At 41.1% G+C, this 19,236-nt stretch overlaps 2 protein-coding genes across 2 annotated transcripts in view; one reads left to right on the forward strand and one right to left on the reverse strand.

Annotated features, from left to right (window-relative positions):
- Window positions 1-19,236, forward strand: part of LOC126188632 (dual specificity calcium/calmodulin-dependent 3',5'-cyclic nucleotide phosphodiesterase 1-like) — a 590,211-nt gene that overhangs the window by 91,035 nt on the left and 479,940 nt on the right. The gene's annotated exons all lie outside the window — the stretch shown is intronic.
- On the reverse strand, window positions 9,718-18,427 carry LOC126188990 (uncharacterized). Its single transcript, XM_049930785.1, has 3 exons — window positions 18,285-18,427; window positions 13,232-13,357; window positions 9,718-9,950 (listed from the first exon to the last, which is right to left on the reverse strand). Exons 1-3 carry the CDS (start codon window positions 18,358-18,360, stop codon window positions 9,823-9,825), a joined length of 330 nt encoding a protein of 109 aa, XP_049786742.1. The 5' UTR covers window positions 18,361-18,427; the 3' UTR covers window positions 9,718-9,822.

Raw genomic sequence — 19,236 nt, forward strand, 5'->3', positions numbered from 1 at the left:
TCTATTACTGACACCTATTTATTTTCGTGGTTTATAGATGTACTTCATTTCTTTATCGATACCTGTACGGATTAGTGCGTTTATATTTGCTATAGCCTTCCTCAGACTCTCGACCTCCGCTATCGGGTGGAGAAATGTAGGGTCCCCCTGAATAGGTCAGGCGTGCACTACACGCCGGAAGCGGCTACAAGGGTAGCGGAGTACGTGTGGAGTGCACATGGGGGTTTTTTAGGTTAGAGAATCCCCTCCCTAGGCCCAACAAGACGCCTCCTGAGACGCGGCAAGGTAGGAGTAGGCAAAATGCAACAGGGAATAACAATATTGATGTGCTAATAGTAAACTGCAGGAGCGTCTACAGAAAGGTCCCAGAACTGCTCTCATTAATAAACGGTCACAACGCCCATATAGTACTAGGGACAGAAAGTTGGCTGAAACCAGACGTAAACAGTAATGAAATCCTAAACTCAGATTGGAATGTATACCGCAGAGACAGGCTGGACAGTGAAGGGGGAGGCGTGTTTATAGCGATAAGAAGTGCAATAGTATCGAAGGAAATTGACGGAGATCCGAAATGTGAAATGATTTGGGTGAAGGTCACGGTTAAAGCAGGCTCAGACATGGTAATTGGATGTCTCTATAGGCCCCCTGGCTCAGCAGCTGTTGTGGCTGAGCACCTGAAGGATAATTTGGAAAATATTTCGAGTAGATTTCCCCACCATGTTATAGTTCTGGGTGGAGATTTTAATTTGCCGGATATAGACTGGGAGACTCAAACGTTCATAACGGGTGGCAGGGACAAAGAATCCAGTGAAATTTTTTTAAGTGCTTTATCTGAAAATTACCTTGAGCATTTAAACTGAGAACCGACTCGTGGCGATAACATATTAGACCTTCTGGTGACAAACAGACCCGAACTATTTGAAAAAGTTAACGCAGAACAGGGAATCAGCGGTCATAAAGCGGTTACGGCATCGATGATTTCAGCCGCAAATAGGAATATTAAAAAGGGTAGGAAGATTTTTCTGTTTAGAAAAAGTGACAAAAAGCAGATTTCAGAGTACCTGTTGGCTCAACACAAAAGTTATGTCTCAAGTACAGATAGTGTTGAGGATCAGTGGACAAAGTTCAAAACCGTCGTACATTATGCGTTAGATGAGTATGTGCCAAGCAAGATCGTAAGAGATGGAAAAGAGCCACCGTGGTACAACAACCAAGTTAGAAAACTGCTGCGGAAGCAAAGGGAACTTCACAGCAAACATAAACATAGCCAAAGCCTTGCAGACAAACAAAAATTACGCGAAGCGAAATGTAGTGTGAGGAGGTCTATGCGAGAGGCGTTCAATGAATTCGAAAATAAAGTTCTATGTACTGACTTGGCAGAAAATCCTAAGAAATTTTGGTCTTATGTCAAAGCGGTAGGTGGATCAAAACAAAATGTCCAGACACTCTGTGACCAAAATGGTACTGAAATAGTGGATGACAGACTAAAGGCCGAAATACTAAATGTCTTTTTCGAAAGTTGTTTCACAGAGGAAGATTGCACTGTAGTTCCTTCTCTAGATTGTCGCACAGATGACAAAATGGTAGATATCGAAATAGACGACAGAGGGATAGAGAAACAATTAAAATCGCTCAAAGGAGGAAAGGCCTCTGGACCTGATGGGATACCAGTTCAATTTTACACAGAGTACGCGAAGGAACTTGGCCCCCCCCCCCCCCCCCCGCCCTTCTTGCAGCTGTGTACCGTAGGTCTCTAGAAGAGCGTATCGTTCCAAAGGATTGGAAAAGGGCACAGGTCATCCCCGTTTTCAAGAAGGGACGTCGAACAGATGTGCAGAACTATAGACCTATATCTCTAACGTCGATCAGTTGTAGAATTTTGGAACACGTATTGTATTCGAGTATAATGACTTTTCTGGAGACTAGAAATCTACTCTGTAGGAATCAGCATGGGTTTCGAAAAAGACGGTCATGTGAAACCCAGCTCGCGCTATTCGTCCACGAGACTCAGATGGCCATAGACACGGGTTCACAGGTAGATGCCGTGTTTCTTGACTTCCGCAAGGCGTTCGATACAGTTCCCCACAGTCGTTTAATGAACAAAGTAAGAGCATATGGACTATCAGACCAATTGTGTGATTGGATTGAGGAGTTCCTAGATAACAGAACGCAGCATGTCATTCTCAATGGAGAGAAGTCTTCCGAAGTAAGAGTGATTTCAGGTGTGCCGCAGGGGAGTGTCATAGGGCCGTTGCTATTCACAATATACATAAATGACCTGGTGGATGACATCGGAAGTTCACTGAGGCTTTTTGCAGATGATGCTGTAGTATATCGAGAGGTTGTAACAATGGAAAATTGTACTGATATGCAGGAGGATCTGCAGCGAATTGAAGCATGGTGCAGGGAATGGCAATTGAATCTCAATGTAGACAAGTGTAATGTGCTGCGAATACACAGAAAGATAGATCCTTTATCATTTAGCTACAAAATAGCAGGTCAGCAACTGGAAGCAGTTAATACCATAAATTATCTGGGAGTACGCATTATGAGTTATTTAAAATGGAATGCTCATATAAAGTTGATCGTCGGTAAAGCAGATGCCAGACTGAGATTCATTGGAAGAATCCTAAGGAAATGCAATCCGAAAACAAAGGAAGTAGGTTACAGTACGATTGTTCGCCCACTGCTTGAATACTGCTCAGCAGTGTGGGATCCGTACCAGATAGGGTTGATAGAAGAGAGAGAGAAGATCCAACGGAGAGTAGCGCGCTTCGTTACAGGATCATTTAGTAATCGCGAAAGCGTTACGGAGATGATAGATAAACCCCAGTGGAAGACTCTGCAGGAGAGACGCTCAGTAGCTCGGTACGGGCTTTTGTTGAGGTTTCGAGAACATACCTTCACCGAGGAGTCAAGCAGTGTATTGCTCCCTCCTACGTATATCTCGCGAAGAGACCATGAGGATAAAATCAGAGCGATTAGAGCCCACACAGAGGCATACCGACAATCCTTCTTTCCACGAACAATACGAGACTGGAATAGAAGGGAGAACCGATAGAGGTACTCAAGGTACCCTCCGCCACACACCGTCAGGTGGCTTGCAGAGTATGGATGTAGATGTAGATGAGTTAAAGGTATAAAGCTGTATATATTTTAACAAGCGTTTATGCATTCGTTTCAAATTAGGAGACCCTTGCGAAACTTTCACACTTTTATAGTGTTAAATAATGACAGTATTTGCCATAAGTGTAGTCGTTGGGATAAGGACAGTTGTGGGAATCAAGAGAAACCATCTTTAAAGATGAACGGAACGACGTGCGATAATAATCATGAATTTATGATACATCTTTGTATATACGTTTTCACGTGTCCAAAAATGTGTTTTGCATTCGGAATGTTTGTGCCGGTCGAGATCAGGCACTTTCAGTAGGGCCTCATAACCTATAACTAAAATTCGACAAACACTTTCAGTTGCAGGAAGTACGTTAGGCCTCAGTTGCATCAGGTAAATCACAATTCAAGGTGACAATCACGAACGTATTTCTCGTGTCGGAAAGTATATTCGTTCATAAAAGTCGCCTTCTAAGATGGGCAAAGATAATGGACTACCGCACTGTGACAACGCTGTATACAAATTATCCAGTTGAATAAGTAAGTGACATTTGTAAAGTTAATATCAAAAGGGAGTCTCTTATTCGTGATTAATATTTTTGCTTCGTAAAATATATGTATAAAGCTGGGGATGCATGATGCCCTTTCGCCTATGATACTTAAAAGTCTCTTTCTTGTTAAAATTTTTCACAAATAGTAAGTTTTCGCGCAAAATCGGTACGCAGTGTCAGAAGGCGGTTAAAGCGTCTTTCTACTGGTACCTCATTCACCCCTCCGCAATTAGTATGTGTTCAGAAAAAGAGATGTTGACTCGAGAAATAATGTAATAATGTACACGACAGGATATAAACAGATTTTGAACGTCGAAAGTTATTTTTTGCTCCTATGACTTCAAACACAAAGTCACATATTTTAGGCGCAGCAGTCTCAAAATTTATTCATTAAGTTGAAGAAGTTAACGTCACTAGTTACAACAACCAACGACGGTACATTACAGGGTGAAGTCGAACTTCAACGACAAAAAATCGAACATCGTTCAGGGTTATTTTCTGTTTATTTTGGTATAAGAGACACATTTTGTCGGGTGACTCGTTCCAGGGTAATAATGTAGTTATGACTTATTTACTTTGTTAACTAAATCACCTTTGTTTCTGTGTAAATGCCTTTGCAACAGTGAAAACTCCTGTAGTATGCTGCCACTAATATTAACAACACAAAATACAGAGTAGTGCAACAACCCTTAGATGCGATAGTACCGTCGCGTGGCAACCGTCGCTGCCGCAACAGTTCAGTATGGGTCGTTGTAGCTATCTCGTATTGCACCCAGTGAACGCATATGCGAAGTTCAAATTACCAACGTTTCGTCAGTGAATCTATTCATAATTCTGTTTATCGCTGTTGACGTATAACTAGCACTAACTGAAAAACAAACCAGAGACAGAACGGAACGTTACTGTATGCAAACCTGTAAGCAAAGAGTAAAGCGGTCGTTCTGTTGCCGCGAGCGAGTACCATGACCGAACGAAACAGTGCGTTTCCAAACTACACACACAGCACTGTTGTGGGCCATTTTCAGAGCAATATCGATACAAAGCAAGAAACCAAACAATGTAACGAGGTGCCGGGGACGGTGGATAATCAGGAAATACCGCTAAACAACTCCGAAATATGGTCGGTGGTATTCGGATTTATCCCTCATACAATAAGGTATTGGCACATACGGCACACTCGAAAATAAAGACAAACGTAATACAGAACTATGCTTCAGTATTGACTTACGAAACTGCCGTATCTCAATTATATATATATATATATATATATATATATATATATATATTAACTTGACGTACGCAGTAACAGTTACAGAAAGATTTGATTTTTGTCTGTAGTCCATTCAATGAGAAAACTGAATGTACACGAACATGAACAAAACAATACAGCAGATTATTAGTAAGAGTGATAACACTGTAGTCATATTATCGGTAGCTTAGGAATGAGCGACCTTAGCGCCACTGTTTTGCCTCCACTTCCCCACCCCCGCCCCGCCTTTCACACACACACATAACCTAAAGTAAATTATAACGTCCATGAACAGTTCAGTTCAATTCAATGTTATTATATACAAAGTGGTGTAATCCTTATAACACAAAATATTTGAGCGCCTTATTTCTCCAGTACACAATCCCACTATCACCGCTGTTTGTAAAGCGAAGCATCTTAACAGTAGAACCGTAAAAGGGTGGAAATGTTACATTGCTACCAAACCACCGCAAATTGTACTACCCCAAATCTATTTCAAAGGAAGTCATAATTTATAGGTTATGCGTTAGTTAATTACAATTATTAGATCTCCAATGGTAAGTTACATACCAAATTAAGTTCAGAATATCCCGTTTCATAACCCACTGCAGTCATAAATTTTATGAGAATTTAGCAATCTAGGGCTAACTGCTCAAGAAATTTAAAAGCAGAATATGCCCACTGGAATTCTTTATTGGTTGTTGCTAAAACGACATGAGTATTCAAACCCCAGCCAGTATTGTTTCGGATTCTGTTATGGGTTTCTTTTGTCTCCTGCTTCCAAATAGTTCCACGTGTTGCCATTGAAATCGTTCACAAGGCCAGCATGATAGTAACTAGCAATAATGTAATTTGCTCGATTGTGAACCTATGAATATTACGCAATATGTCATGAGATGAAATAAACCTCATTGCTTTCAACTACTTTTCCGTTTTTTCATTTATCAACAGTAATATGTTGTAACACGTTTTATACATCGTATTATATCAGAATTGTATTGACAACATAATTTCAGTCACTACTGCTGCTAGTAGAGCTTTTCTTTATGTCACCCACCAGATGAGATTAGGATAAACTCCAGGCATTCCTTGTATGACTACAAATAACAAGACAAGTACTAGTGGCTCACAGTATTATTGTACCTGGGAGTAAAGATGCTTCAGTCGGCTTATAGTTATCGGCTATCGAAATATTCCAAGAGGAGCCCTGAGTCAATTGATACTACATGCACAACTGTCTTGAAATCCTTCACAATATGATGCGTTTTCCTGAATCACCACTGTGGTTGTTTACTGTAACGTCACACTTGTTTCCGATAACGGCCACAAGAGACCAAGTGTAATAATGTCATGGTCAGCTAGTACTGCTTAACAGCATAATGCATATTTACACAAATGTCGTTGCTTACAATGTCTTTACATGGAAATGCACATCAGAGACTTACATAGTATCACCTATGACGTCATACTTGTAAGAACCTTTAAAAGTGAAGTAGATCCGTTAATATGATGGATGAGTGTTCTATTCTATTTCATCACCGTCATAAATGATCCCACGTTGGCTGCATAAATGATAATTACCTTCCAAAATCTGATAAGCGATAAGCATAAACCGCCGTATTGTCTCGTTCGTGATGACTAGTTAAAGGAAATGGATACACATTAGCCGCGCGGACTGACCGCGCGGTTCTAGGCCCAATGCCATGGATTTCGCGGCTCCTCCTTCCGCAGATTCGAGTCCTTCCTCGGGCGTGGGTGTGTGTGTGTGTGTGTGTGTGTGTGTGTGTGTGTGTGTGTTGTTCCTAGCATCAGTTAGTTTAGATTATTTTAAAGAAGTGTATAAGTCTAGGGACCGATGACCTCAGCAGTTTGATCCCTTAGGAATTCACACACATTTGAACATTTGATACCACATTAAGGAGATGACTTTTCTCCATTGTCTGTAGACGTCGCCACTTTCGTTGAACTGAACCACCCGCATATCATTGACAGTTTAACATTTTTATGAAAGTGCCGCCGAGTGATCAGTAATCGCCTTTCCTCTTATGAGGCAAGGACTTATCTTCGTGCATATTATCTGTTTGAATACCTTATCTGACTCGTAAACATTGAGATTTCTTTATCATTAAACTTCTTCGATTGACGGATACGATTGTTCTCAGACATACTGGTGAACATGTAGTTAGCCTCTCACTTGAAGTTGTCTTCCCACCTTGGTTGGTTGGTTTATTAGGGGGAGGAGATCAAACAACGAGGTCATCGGTCTCACCGGATTAGAGAAGGATGTGGAAGGAATCCGGCCGTACCCTTTCAGAGGAACCATCCCGGTATTTGCCTGAAGCGATTTAGGGAGATCAGGGAAAATCTGAATCAGGTGGTCGGTCAAGGGTTTGAACCGTCGTCCTCCCGAATGAGAGACCAGTATGCTCTAATGAAATCCGTCTAACCACGTACGTGCTCTTTGAGTTGCGAAAATAATTTCTTATTGCAAATTACGCGAGACATACTCAGCTTTGTACAGTGTATGCCTGTGTCTGTGTATGTGTGTTTCTATAATTTTTCCACGAAATAATAGGTAATCTACTCTTAAGCAGGGAAGAAATAACACTCTTGGACTATTCTCGCAAAAGTGCTTTAAACTTTAAAATAATACTGTATGCTATTAACAGTGACAGCTAGTAGGTTTAAATTCATGTGGGTCTGTTACTTCTCTGAAAAATAATTAAGTAACTTTAACCATTTAATTGTTATAGAGCTTTTACCTCAGGGAATTCTGTGACATGTTTTACGGAACTCATCTCTGTTATTTTGAGAGCGTTCATGTGGACATTAGTATATTAGCAGACAAGTTGGAATCTGAAACGAAAGCGTTTACTTAATAAACAGGCAATCCATATAATCGGATCGACCGAGCCTCGATCGTAAAAGCTTTACTGCCGCACTTTTCATTGTGGCGTTACTTGTTACGAGAAAATCGTCAGCGTAATCGATCAAGCTCCTTGACCGGCTATTCTTTTCTGGGAACCCGGCGCGATGAAAACGTTCGGACAAGAAACGAGATATGTCATCCTGTGATTTATCGTCGAGCGGCAAACAACGTCATGGCAGTTAAGATAAATATGTGAGCTGCCCGTAAACTAAAACGCGTAGACATGTGGTTTTCCAGAAAGGAAGATTATCCAGGCGAGGGGCGAATCAATAGGCAGATTAACAACTGTCGGCTTGAAACACAGGTCAGCACGGGATCTATTTGACAAGAATGAATTACTACAGCGATGCAACTGAATATGTATTTTCGTCTACCAATGAAAACGACGATTCTCACCAAACCATCACCACCATCACATCGGGAGCAACAAGAATGACTAGACTAACTCTCAAAGAAGCATCGAAGACAGGCGAAATATGAACATGATAATAAGGCATTAAGCTTTGAAACACCGTACATGAAGGTATTACGTAAACTATGATAGATAAGAATGTATGGTTCGTTTTTTTATACCATCTAAGCGTGTGCTGAACCCGTGTAGGCCGCGCGGGGTAGCCGTTCGGTCTAAGGCGCCTTGCCACGGTTCGCGCGGCTAACCCCCCCCCCCCCCCCTCCGTCACAGTTTCGAGTCCTCCCCAGGACATGTGTGTGTGTGTGTGTGTGTGTGTGCGTGTGTGTGTGTGTGTGTGTGTGTGTGTGTTTGTATGTATGTGTTTCTGTTGTCCTTAGCGTAAGTTAGTGTAAGTTAGAAAGAATAAGTAGTGAGTAAGCCTAGGGACCGATGACCTCAGCAGTTTGGTCCCAAATTTCCAAAATTTTTGGACCCGTGTAGCCCCAAACTGTTATCCGGCCAAACTGATTTACCGTTTTTTTGTCCACACTCTGGATGCCGGTAGATTTCTTGGAAGTGTTCAGTGTCGCTTAACTCTCTTGCCTTTGTTGAAATGAATTACTGCTACTACTCTAACGGCTGCAAAAAAGACTGACTTTTGAGTGTAGTCCTATTTCTCTTACACCATTTTGCGGCGTTTGTAACTGTGACAACGCTTCATCAGTACTAAAAATTTTAGTCCACGCCTCAGAAATTCTAGAGCAATGTGTCTTCACGAAATGAAGCTCAACGATTAGGAAAACTATCGTATCAATTACAGTGTCCTAATGTCACATTGCAGAATATAAAATAAAAAATAAAATATTCTTGTAACTTTGGCTTCCTCTCCTATATTTTTCATGTAAGTCACATTTTATGTCTTCAGATCGTTTTCACAAATTAAAGAATCATACTTATAAACAAACTAGTTTCATCGAGCATTACGTATATTCTTGACTAAAACCCAAAACTTTAATGAAAAAAATTGATCAATGTGTAGGCGGAACTGGGTAGTTTAACGCATCTTCAGATACCTACTGTTATCTTTCTGTAGGTTGTTAGTTACCAACAATGCACTGTATGTTGATGTATTACGCCAAAGTTATGATATTTCTTCTCCTCGCAGTGATATTTAATGTTGCACCATGCTGACTGTTGCACCATCTAAACCTGTTATCGTGTGAAATTACTTAGTAATCGTGGCGGTGAAGATATACGTTTGAATTTTTTTGTCCTGCCGACGTCCAAGTCACAAGAAGGATAAGTCTGTGTTCAAGGAACCATTCTAGAATTTGCGTGACGTAGTTTAAGGAAATCTCAGGATACGGGATTCATAACGACCAGATAGGGATTCAACGCTCTCATCGCTCTTGCCGTATAGGAGTCCAGTCTTTCACAGCCCACTAAATTACATCACTCGAGAAAGAGAATAAAATTCTACAAATATTGAATAAATTAGATGTATTTGGATATACATTTTGGAAGGAAATGTAAGTATTGCAGTACAGCGATGATGAGTTAGTTGCGAGTTGAGTGAGGCAGTGGAGCCTCAGGGCAGACAGCGACATCTATCGCCCACACAGCGAGCCCTCGAGTAGTTGAGCATCCGCATGCAGAAACCCACGCAAGGCGACGGGTAGCCATCGCTTTCAGAACACGGCTGATTCGTGTTTATAGCTGCGAAAATAAAAAAAACAACTACCGTTACAATTTAAGGTATTCGAAAAAAGAAAAACGTGTTTCGAAAACTAAAGAGAAATATGAGTGGTTGATCGTACCTAAAAAATAACGGTTAGGCACAAAAAAGGAAACAAAAAGAAAGAGAAAGCTAAATTTGAACCTTTACCTACTAACTACTCAAAAGCAAGCGCTTAATAAATTAACGTGGAAACATTGTCTTCACAGCTGCGACAAATTGTTTTAATGAAACAAATGATTGATTTCTCCTGTATTATCTAGGAGTTACAATTACGAACAACTTGAATTGGAAGGAACACACATAAAATGTTGTGGGGAAGGCTAACCTGCGGTTTATTGGAAGGACACTTAGAAAATGTAACAGATCTACTAAGGAGACTGCCTACACTACGCTTGTCTGTCCTCTTTTAGAATACTGCTACGCCGTATGGGATCCTTACCAGATAGGACTGATGGAGTACATCGAAAAAGTTCAAAGAAGGGCTGCACGTTTTGCATTATCGCGAAGTATGGGGGAGAGTGTCACTGAAATGATACGGATTTGGGCTGGACATCATTAAAAGAAAGGCGTATTTCGTTACGACGGAATCTTCTCACGAAATTCCAATCACCGAATTTCTCCTCCGAATGCGAAAATATTTTATTGACACCGACCTACATAGGGAGAAACGATCACCACGATAAAATAAGGGAAATCAGAGCTCGTACAGAAAGATATGGGTGTTCGTTCTTTCCGCGCGCTGTACGAGATTGGAATAATAGAGAATTGTGAAAGTGGTTCGATGAACCTTCTGCCAGGCACTTAAATGTGATTTGCAGAGTATCCATGCAGATGTAGGTGTAACTGCCCATTTTACTTGTAAGTAGTAGTACTGTATCATTTTCACCTTATGCCGTTTCCAAGTACCCTGATAACAAAGAACATGTACGAATTCAGTGCATCTAAAGCAGTTAAAAATTAAACACAATAAGAAACAAGATCATCAAATACGCTAAGGTTAATAAAGATTTACTAGACAGTTGTCAAAAATCAGCGATGACGCATTATCCCATACTAGTCTCTTGAGTATATTGATTTAACTGGTATCTGTCCATTTGATCGAAATTAACCCATCATTCCTAACACTTATTGAAGAAAATAGACTGAAACAGAGTACCCATGCGTGTATGAAACATATTTCATCTACTCATGTTAGGAATCTTCAGTGGTCTATAATACACAGAAAATTATTTGATTAATATTTTGATAGATCTGTAGTGATTCTTGACAGCTCATTTCAATATAACTATTTCTATAACTAAATAATTTTCTTTGTATTGTAGACCACTGAAGAAGCCTAACATGAATAGGTGAAACATTATTGGTGGACGCATGTAAATTTAGTTGCAGAAACAAAATTTTTCTTATCTGTGTGATAAAGCGTAGCTGAAACGGAAACTGAGGTAAAATTGCTGCAAAAATTAACAATATTATAAGTGATACTTAAATAATGAGTACAAGTTACAAATATTGACGTTACTGGCGCTGGTGGAAGGGCCTGTGCCAAGTTAACTATTGCACTAGATTTATTTATATAATATTGCGAAAATAATTATGTAACTGTCAAATGTGTGAACCTCCCTTTCGGCTACACATTGTGACGTGTAAGTTGATCTTTTTAAGTATCTGTATATTAAAGATATATCACCATGCCTACTTTTGGACGAATAATTGTAACTTTTGGGCATTATTTGCGTGTTAGTTATATTGTTAATCAGTTCATTTAACTATTACGCCTCCTCTAAATTGCTGCCTTTCTGAAGAAATTGGTTTGCTTGTTCTTCGTCTAGATTAAATTGGTTCATATTCATGTTTCACAAATTCTGAAATAACATTATTTTTATTTTCCTCTTAATTGATGATGGATGCAAAACCGAAACCCTTTATCTGTTTGGTTAAAAATTAAAATATGGCCAAGACTGTGATTTCTAAAATTTCTTTCAAAAAAATAGCAGGTTTGGTTCTTATGTGAAAACACTTTTCTCACAACCGTGGTACGCTCCAAGAAACTGAATGCACGTGCTGGTGTTACGCGAACGTTACACACCAAGAAAAACCTCGAACAAGCGAAGCAGAGGCGATTGGGCAACCATTCTAGTGACGATACTGACCGCAAATGGGGAAACCCATTGACATTAGCGACTTTCAGAAAGGGCAGATTGATGTGGCCCGGAGCCTGGGAACGAGGATCCCGAAACTGCGAAGCTGGTCGGGTGTTAGCTTCCCACTGCCCAGAGCATCTACCACGGGTAGGCGACAAAGTATTGGAGGTCTACGTCTAATCACAGAAAGTAGAGGTCGGAGTCTTTCCCGCTCAGTAATGCACGATAAGTGTTTATCTCTGGCACATCTGACAGAGCTCATTGCTGATCCAGCCACATGTGTTTCGGACCACACCGTTCAGCACAAGTCGTTGAACATGGAGCTCTGTAATACACGATCCCTACGTGTTCGCATGTTAACCCAACAGGATCATCGAGACTGGACCGTGGATCAATGGAAACTAGTTGCCTGGTCGAATGAATAAGTTTCTCGTTACACCAGACATGTGGTCCTGTTAGGGTATGCTGTCATCAAGAAAAAGGCTGTTCGAAACATGCGCCCCAGCAAGGGGGCAGTATTGTGTTATTGGGGACATTTACTTGGTCCTCCATGAGACCTGTAGTGGCAATTGAACGAACCATAAGAGCTGTGGACCATGAGAACATAATTGAGAATGGCCTGCATCCCTTCACGCTTGATGTCTCCCCAACAGTGGTGGCATGGCAGAAGGATAACTGGGCAGAATCCTACTTCAGTGATCTGAAGAGCATAACAGTGTATTTGCAACTGACGTGAAACCGCTGGAACACACCTGCACGCTATCTGGAGCCAGTTATGCATTTACGAACCATCGACCCGTAATGTACGGTATTTACGTGATTTCTAAGTAGGAAACGTACCAAAAACTTATCGAATCCATGCCACGAAAAATCGCTGCTGTACTGCGCTCGAAATGTGGACCAACACGCTTGAAAACAGTAGGACATTGTAGATCTTCTACAGCCTCTTGTAATTAAATTTAAATAACTCGCCAGATACGTATTGACTATTCGCCTAGCTGTCAGGGCATTTTGGCTGTAGAGTATTAGTGATTACGATAAGGTCCCCCTCCAGTGAAGGTTATGTAACAGGGAGAGAATGACGACAGTAGGTGAGACAGGGAGTGTAAGAGACTCACCGTCGGTGGAGCAGCGGCACAGATTGTCGACGCAGCGACCCGACTCGTAGCCGAGAAGGTCACATGGCCCGATGCACACCGGCGGGAACCCGTCGTCGTTCTCGCAGGCGACATCTGTCGTCAGCTCTGAAACACCACCACCTTCAACTGTTACTACACCTCATCTGACGACCCCCGACCTATGTCCAGTACCACGCAGATGTGTGTCGTCACTATAGCTGCGCATACCGAAGCCACGGTTCGGTAGGTTTGGTACGCTACACATATGACGTAGTAAATGGTAGGATTACCAGTAGTATTTGTAGTGCTGGTAGAGAAAGAAACATAAATGAATGTGTCAGAGAGAAACTGGGAACTGACGACGTCTCCGTCTTTTTTTTTTTTTTGTTTGTTTGGTTGTCTGTTTCACACATAATTGGAACCGATCATCATTCACTGTTAGTTTATATTTTATATCCTTACAGGATATAAACTTCATTTTATAAGTAATAGAAATTATTTGGTCGGGTAAATTTTGCGCTTTTATGTAACCAAACCAGTTACTTTTGAAGTAACTACAGTTTACATGCGCAGACAGAAAAACATATACAATTGTTATTGTTATTTTGTACTCAATAAAACGTTCTTCCTCATGATCAAAGGCAAGAGTTTCCGTTATTCCTGATGACCCTGAATATTCTTTAGGAATAACAGAAACAAGTTTGACGAAGTTCTGAAGCGAAGTTTGATGTATTTTTGCTTTGTGGTTTTTTTTATTTTACCTTTCTGTTGAGGAGTTTGCGTATTCTGCCTCGGTATAATAAATCTGTATTTTCTTCTCCATTTTTATTACGGCACCCCTCTGTTTCACGTTACAAATCAATTTTCGAATAAGACCTGAATTAAAAAATGTCAGTTTCAGTGTTGCAATAAATACTGTTTACTTTAAGTGACAGACAGGAGGATAACCATATAGAATTAGACGTTCCGTAGATCACCTGGCCCTTGATACATCCTCACTCTGTTTCCAGGCGGGCCACCGCTTCCGGTTTTTAGAGGAATCTAGTAGGACAGTTACCGCATACGTTAAAGAAGGTCACGCCCAATAGGTATGCAACACACCTAATGTGCAGGGACAACCTTAATTGACTAAAGCTACTACAAAAAATACTGTAGTCTACGCTTACTTACGATTGTCTGCGGTAGTCTATGGCACTTTTGCAACTCGAGTTGTCACTGGAGAAAGTGAAACAGGTGATACAGCCAGATTCAAAGGGTTTTTCGCACTGAATTAAGTATCAGTGTGCAAATATGGACATTCCAATACTAGAGTCGATAAAACAAAGGTATCAACACTAATACCTAAAACTGTATCGATACCTCGATAATCTGGGACCAAAAGTATTTATATCGACAATATTGCTGGGTACTCATTGCTTATTTTAAATCTATTTTCAAGCTTTTTAATACAAAAAGGACTTACTTCAAATACAAAGTAAAGTGTGGAAATTATTCTGTTTTTGAATTAAGCGAGTTGAGGATAAAAAAAAATAGTCGTAAGCAGTAAAGGAGAAATATTCTAACAATAAGCGAAAGAAGAGGCTTCGACTAAGTTTTATGCTACACCCATTTGCCATTATTATAATGCATTATTAGCTTCCTGTCTTTAACAAAAAGGCAGTTTTAATAATCTTTATAAAAAAAAACACAAGGACAATGTTGTTCTCGAAAAAACCTCTTGGGTAAATTTAAAGAACCGGTATTTGACGAAGACTGTGCGACAATTCTGGTGATACCGTCTTATATCTTGAAAATAAAATAAGGTTTGGGTGCGTGCGGAGACATAAACATAGTAATTTTTTCAATACGGGAATGGAATAGAACAGGAAGTCGCTAAACTGGAGCAAAGTGCCTTTCAGCACACACTGTGCAGTGGCTTGCGGAGAATATGTAGTGAAGTGGATCCCTGTTTATCGAGTTCGACATAAACACAACCGTTAGTAGGTAATACATCTTGTACATCCAGCCTTTCTAACGTATCCTATACACAATTCCTGTTGATCTGTATTAGAAGTTGTTTGGTAACACGTCAAAGCGAACAGTAAACCTGGCCTTAGAGGGAACTAACTTGGTCAAGTAACTAGACACACACAAGTGACGTTTCAAAGTAGTACACATTGCTACCCAACAGCGCAAACATGGGAAGCCATCTCGGGAACTGCTTGCTGTTAACGTCCTTATATTTGTTTATTCGAGGCTTGCTGCCATGGGGTGGTAGGTCCGCTGCTATGCAGTACCGAAGAAATTGGATAATTTTTTATTTCGTCCGTCTCAGTTGCTTTGATGTAAAATTCAGCGGTAGTGATTATCTGTTTCGGGCTGACATGCACATTCTCAAAATACACACGTTGCTGTAAACCATTTATTATCCATACTACGTGGTGCCAAAAGGCATGAATAGCTTCTGTACAGCAAAGTACACAGTGGGCAACAAGTAACCTCATTGATCTTAGTCTGTGTGTCCGTTGCAATTGACAGACACAACCTGCAGTGCTGCAGTCTTTACTCGCTAAACCACTTGCGTTGTTTTATTTCGTTTGCAACTACTGCTACTGTAGAGAAATACTTAGAAAACAATACTTGTACACGATAAATTACTTAGTTCACTTGTTTAATTTTTTAGTTACTTGTTATTTTGCGTTACGAATCTGCCTTGCAGTGACTGTGCCCCATGTCCATTGAAACGTTGATTGGAAGCTTTTTGGACTTACTTCTTCCGTTCTGTTGTAACTTCTACATGTATTTTTCAAGTCGAGCTACTCATTCGCGATACACACGATTTCTACACCCTCGAGCGCCGACATGTTCGGTACGAAGGCAGAGTTCTAGCTGACTCGTCCCAAGCATGAATATTGCGCAATAGTATTGTGCCGTTCTTCGTGTCGCACTATCACGCATTATACTGACACAATATTATTACACAACAAGTATTGAGCGTGTGAGGTCCCAATTAGGACAATAGCCCGATCACGGGCTGGCACCACAGACCTGTTTTTACCTTAAGTGGACGGCGTGCTACTTACAGCGGCAGGAAACGATGCAGAACGGCATGCAAATCAAGCACAAACTAAACATCCCACCGACGACACTGGCAATAAGTTTGTGGACAACAATTTCTGTTATATTACAAAGAAATATGAACTTTAAGAAAATTTCGCATCTTTTGGTCCACTAAATTAAAGATAATAGCTAACTAAGAAACCAGGGAAAAAAATCATTGTCTACGGGATTTGGTATTAAAAGGTGCAGAATAAATGAATCACCACTTGTGTGAACGAGACGACTTAGGTTTTTGCGAGAAAGTGATCCATCTGAATTAAAGCTGCCAGTGTTTCATTCAGACGAGACGCTGGTTCAAACACATTACACTGTGCATAAATGTTGTCACAGTGATAGTGAGTGGGTAGTGATAGCAAACAAAATTTCTGGTCATTTTTTTCCTCTGCAGGCAACTGGCATTCGCACATTAGATGTGTAGCATCCAGATCATAAGAATACGTAGTGTACGCTGTTACCTGCTGCCTCCCCAACGTTTTACTCGGGTGCAGACAGTATGCTATTGCCATTCTGACTACGAGTTCAGCCTGTTTTACCTGGTAATAAACAGTGATTGATGAAAGAAGGAAGTACAAAAATGTTCAAGGAAATTTCAGGAACACAACAATATAAGGCACGTAGCAATGAAATAAATAAGAAGAGCAGCGAAGCTAAGGCGAAATGTCTGCATGAAAAATGTGATGAAATTGAAAACTAAATGATTGCCGGAAGAACTGATTCAGCATATGGAAAAGTCAAAACATCCTTCCGTGAAATTAAAAGCAAGGGTGGTAACATTAAGAGTGAAATGGAAATTCCGCTTTTAAAAGCAAAGGAGAGAGCGGATTGGTGGAAAGACTACAATGAAGGCCTCTATGAGCGGGAAGATTTGTCTCATGTGATAGAAGAAGAAACAGAGGTCGATATGGAAGAGATAAGGTATCAGTAGAAGGGAAGAAGAACTGCATGATCTGCTGAATGGAATGAACAGTCTAATGGGTACATAATATGGATTGGCTTGGCTCTGAGCACAATGGGACTCAACATCTTAGGACATAAGTCCCCTAGAACTTAGAACTACTTAAACCTAACTAACGTAAGGACATCACACACACCCATGCCCGAGGCAGGATTCGAACCTGCGACCGTAGCAGTCCCGCGGTTCCGGACTGCAGCGCCAGAACCGCTAGACCACCGCGGCCGGCGAATATGGATTAAGAGTAAACTGAAGAAAGACGGAAGTAATGACAAGTAGCAGAAATGAGAAATCAGGATTGGTGATCACGAGTCAGTTGAAGTTAAGGAATTCTGCTACCTAGCAAGCAAAGTAACCTACGATGGACGGAGCAAGGAGCACATAAAAAGCAGATTAGCACTGGCAAAAAGAGTATTCCTGCCAAAGAGAAGTCTACTAGTATCAAACATAGGCCTTAATTTGAGGAAGAAATTTCAGAGAATGCACGTTTGGAGCACAGCGTTGTGTGGTCGTGAAACATGGACTGTGGGAAAACCGGAAAAGAAGAGAATAGTAGCATTTGAAAGGTGGTGCTGCAGTAGAATGTTGAAAATTAGGTGGACTGATAAGGTAACGAACGAAGAGGTTCTCCGAAGAATCGGCGAGGAAACGATGGCAGGATACCTCTTAAGCCATCACGGAATAAGTTCCATAGTACTAGAGGGAGCTGTAGAGCGTAAAAATTGTGGACGAAGACAGAGCTTTGAATATATCCAGCATATAACTGAAGGCATAGTTTACACATGCTACTCTGAAACGAAGAAGTTGGCACAGGAGAGGATTTCGTGGCGGCTGGCACCAAACGAGTAGGTAGACTGATAACTCATACAATACAAAAAGCGAGATCTTCGTCGTCAATATTATGGGCAGTAGTCAACACACTGAACGCCCAGAGGCAGGCTACGCGACTACAAACAGAAACGAGCAGATGGCCCCCAGGGCAGCCAGTATTACTGTACTCACGCCAGTCTTCGCACACACAGGAGACTAGAGCGGCAGCGGCCATCATGGCGGTGACCACGAGCAACGTCCTGGCCATGGTTAGCGTGCGTAGCGCGGAGTTCTTCCCAGATGTGCCGTCTCTGCTGTCATGGAGTCTTTATATACGCATCTGGGAGGTGAGCTTCCGTGCACCCGCTTCCACGAAGCCCGCACGTGCAACGACTGCCGTTACTTCCCGCAGTGTGTGTTATCTTCCGACCGGGGGTTTCCTGGCTGCTGGACGGTACCGTAACCCAGCGACCTTCTGTACAACACGTGCCCCGCTCTCGCAATAGTGCAACTTCTCTGTAGCAACAAGCACGATCTCAACACTACGCAGACTGTTAATCACTGCATTACAGAGTAACGTTTCACTACACCGAGTCGAATAAGTGCGGTAGTTCTTGACTGCGAAGTAACGTATCGGAAAGGCATTAGTTTACAACTAATTGCTGTCGTAAGTCATTCGGATAATCGAAAACCCGGATAACATAATTTATAAAGGAAACGATTTTTGTATTATTAACTCTAGAAGCCGCGCGGGATTAGCCGAGCGATCTAAGGCGCTGCAGTCATGGACTTTGCGGCTGGTCCGGCGGAGGTTCGAGTCCTCCCTCAGGCATGGGTGTGAATGTTTGTCCTTAGGATAATTTCTAATTTCTAATTTTTCTAATTCGGAAGTTTCTTGTTACTCAAAAAGGTCGACTATTACTTTTTGAAACGAAACACTAACCCTTTTTTCCACTAGATTCATTGTACTTTCAAACAAATTGTTTTTTATTAAATTTCGGATACTCGGCAACACAAGCACCCTTTCTTTAAGTTTCTCATGAAACAATTTTGGGATTTTTCTACTAAGTACTGGATGCAGTAACTGTTTTTTGGAAGTGCTTTAATGACCTCTTTCATTAATACAAACTCGACGTGAAGAGAA

Source organism: Schistocerca cancellata, chromosome 5, assembly GCF_023864275.1.
Source record: "Schistocerca cancellata isolate TAMUIC-IGC-003103 chromosome 5, iqSchCanc2.1, whole genome shotgun sequence".
NCBI lineage: Eukaryota > Metazoa > Arthropoda > Insecta > Orthoptera > Acrididae > Schistocerca > Schistocerca cancellata.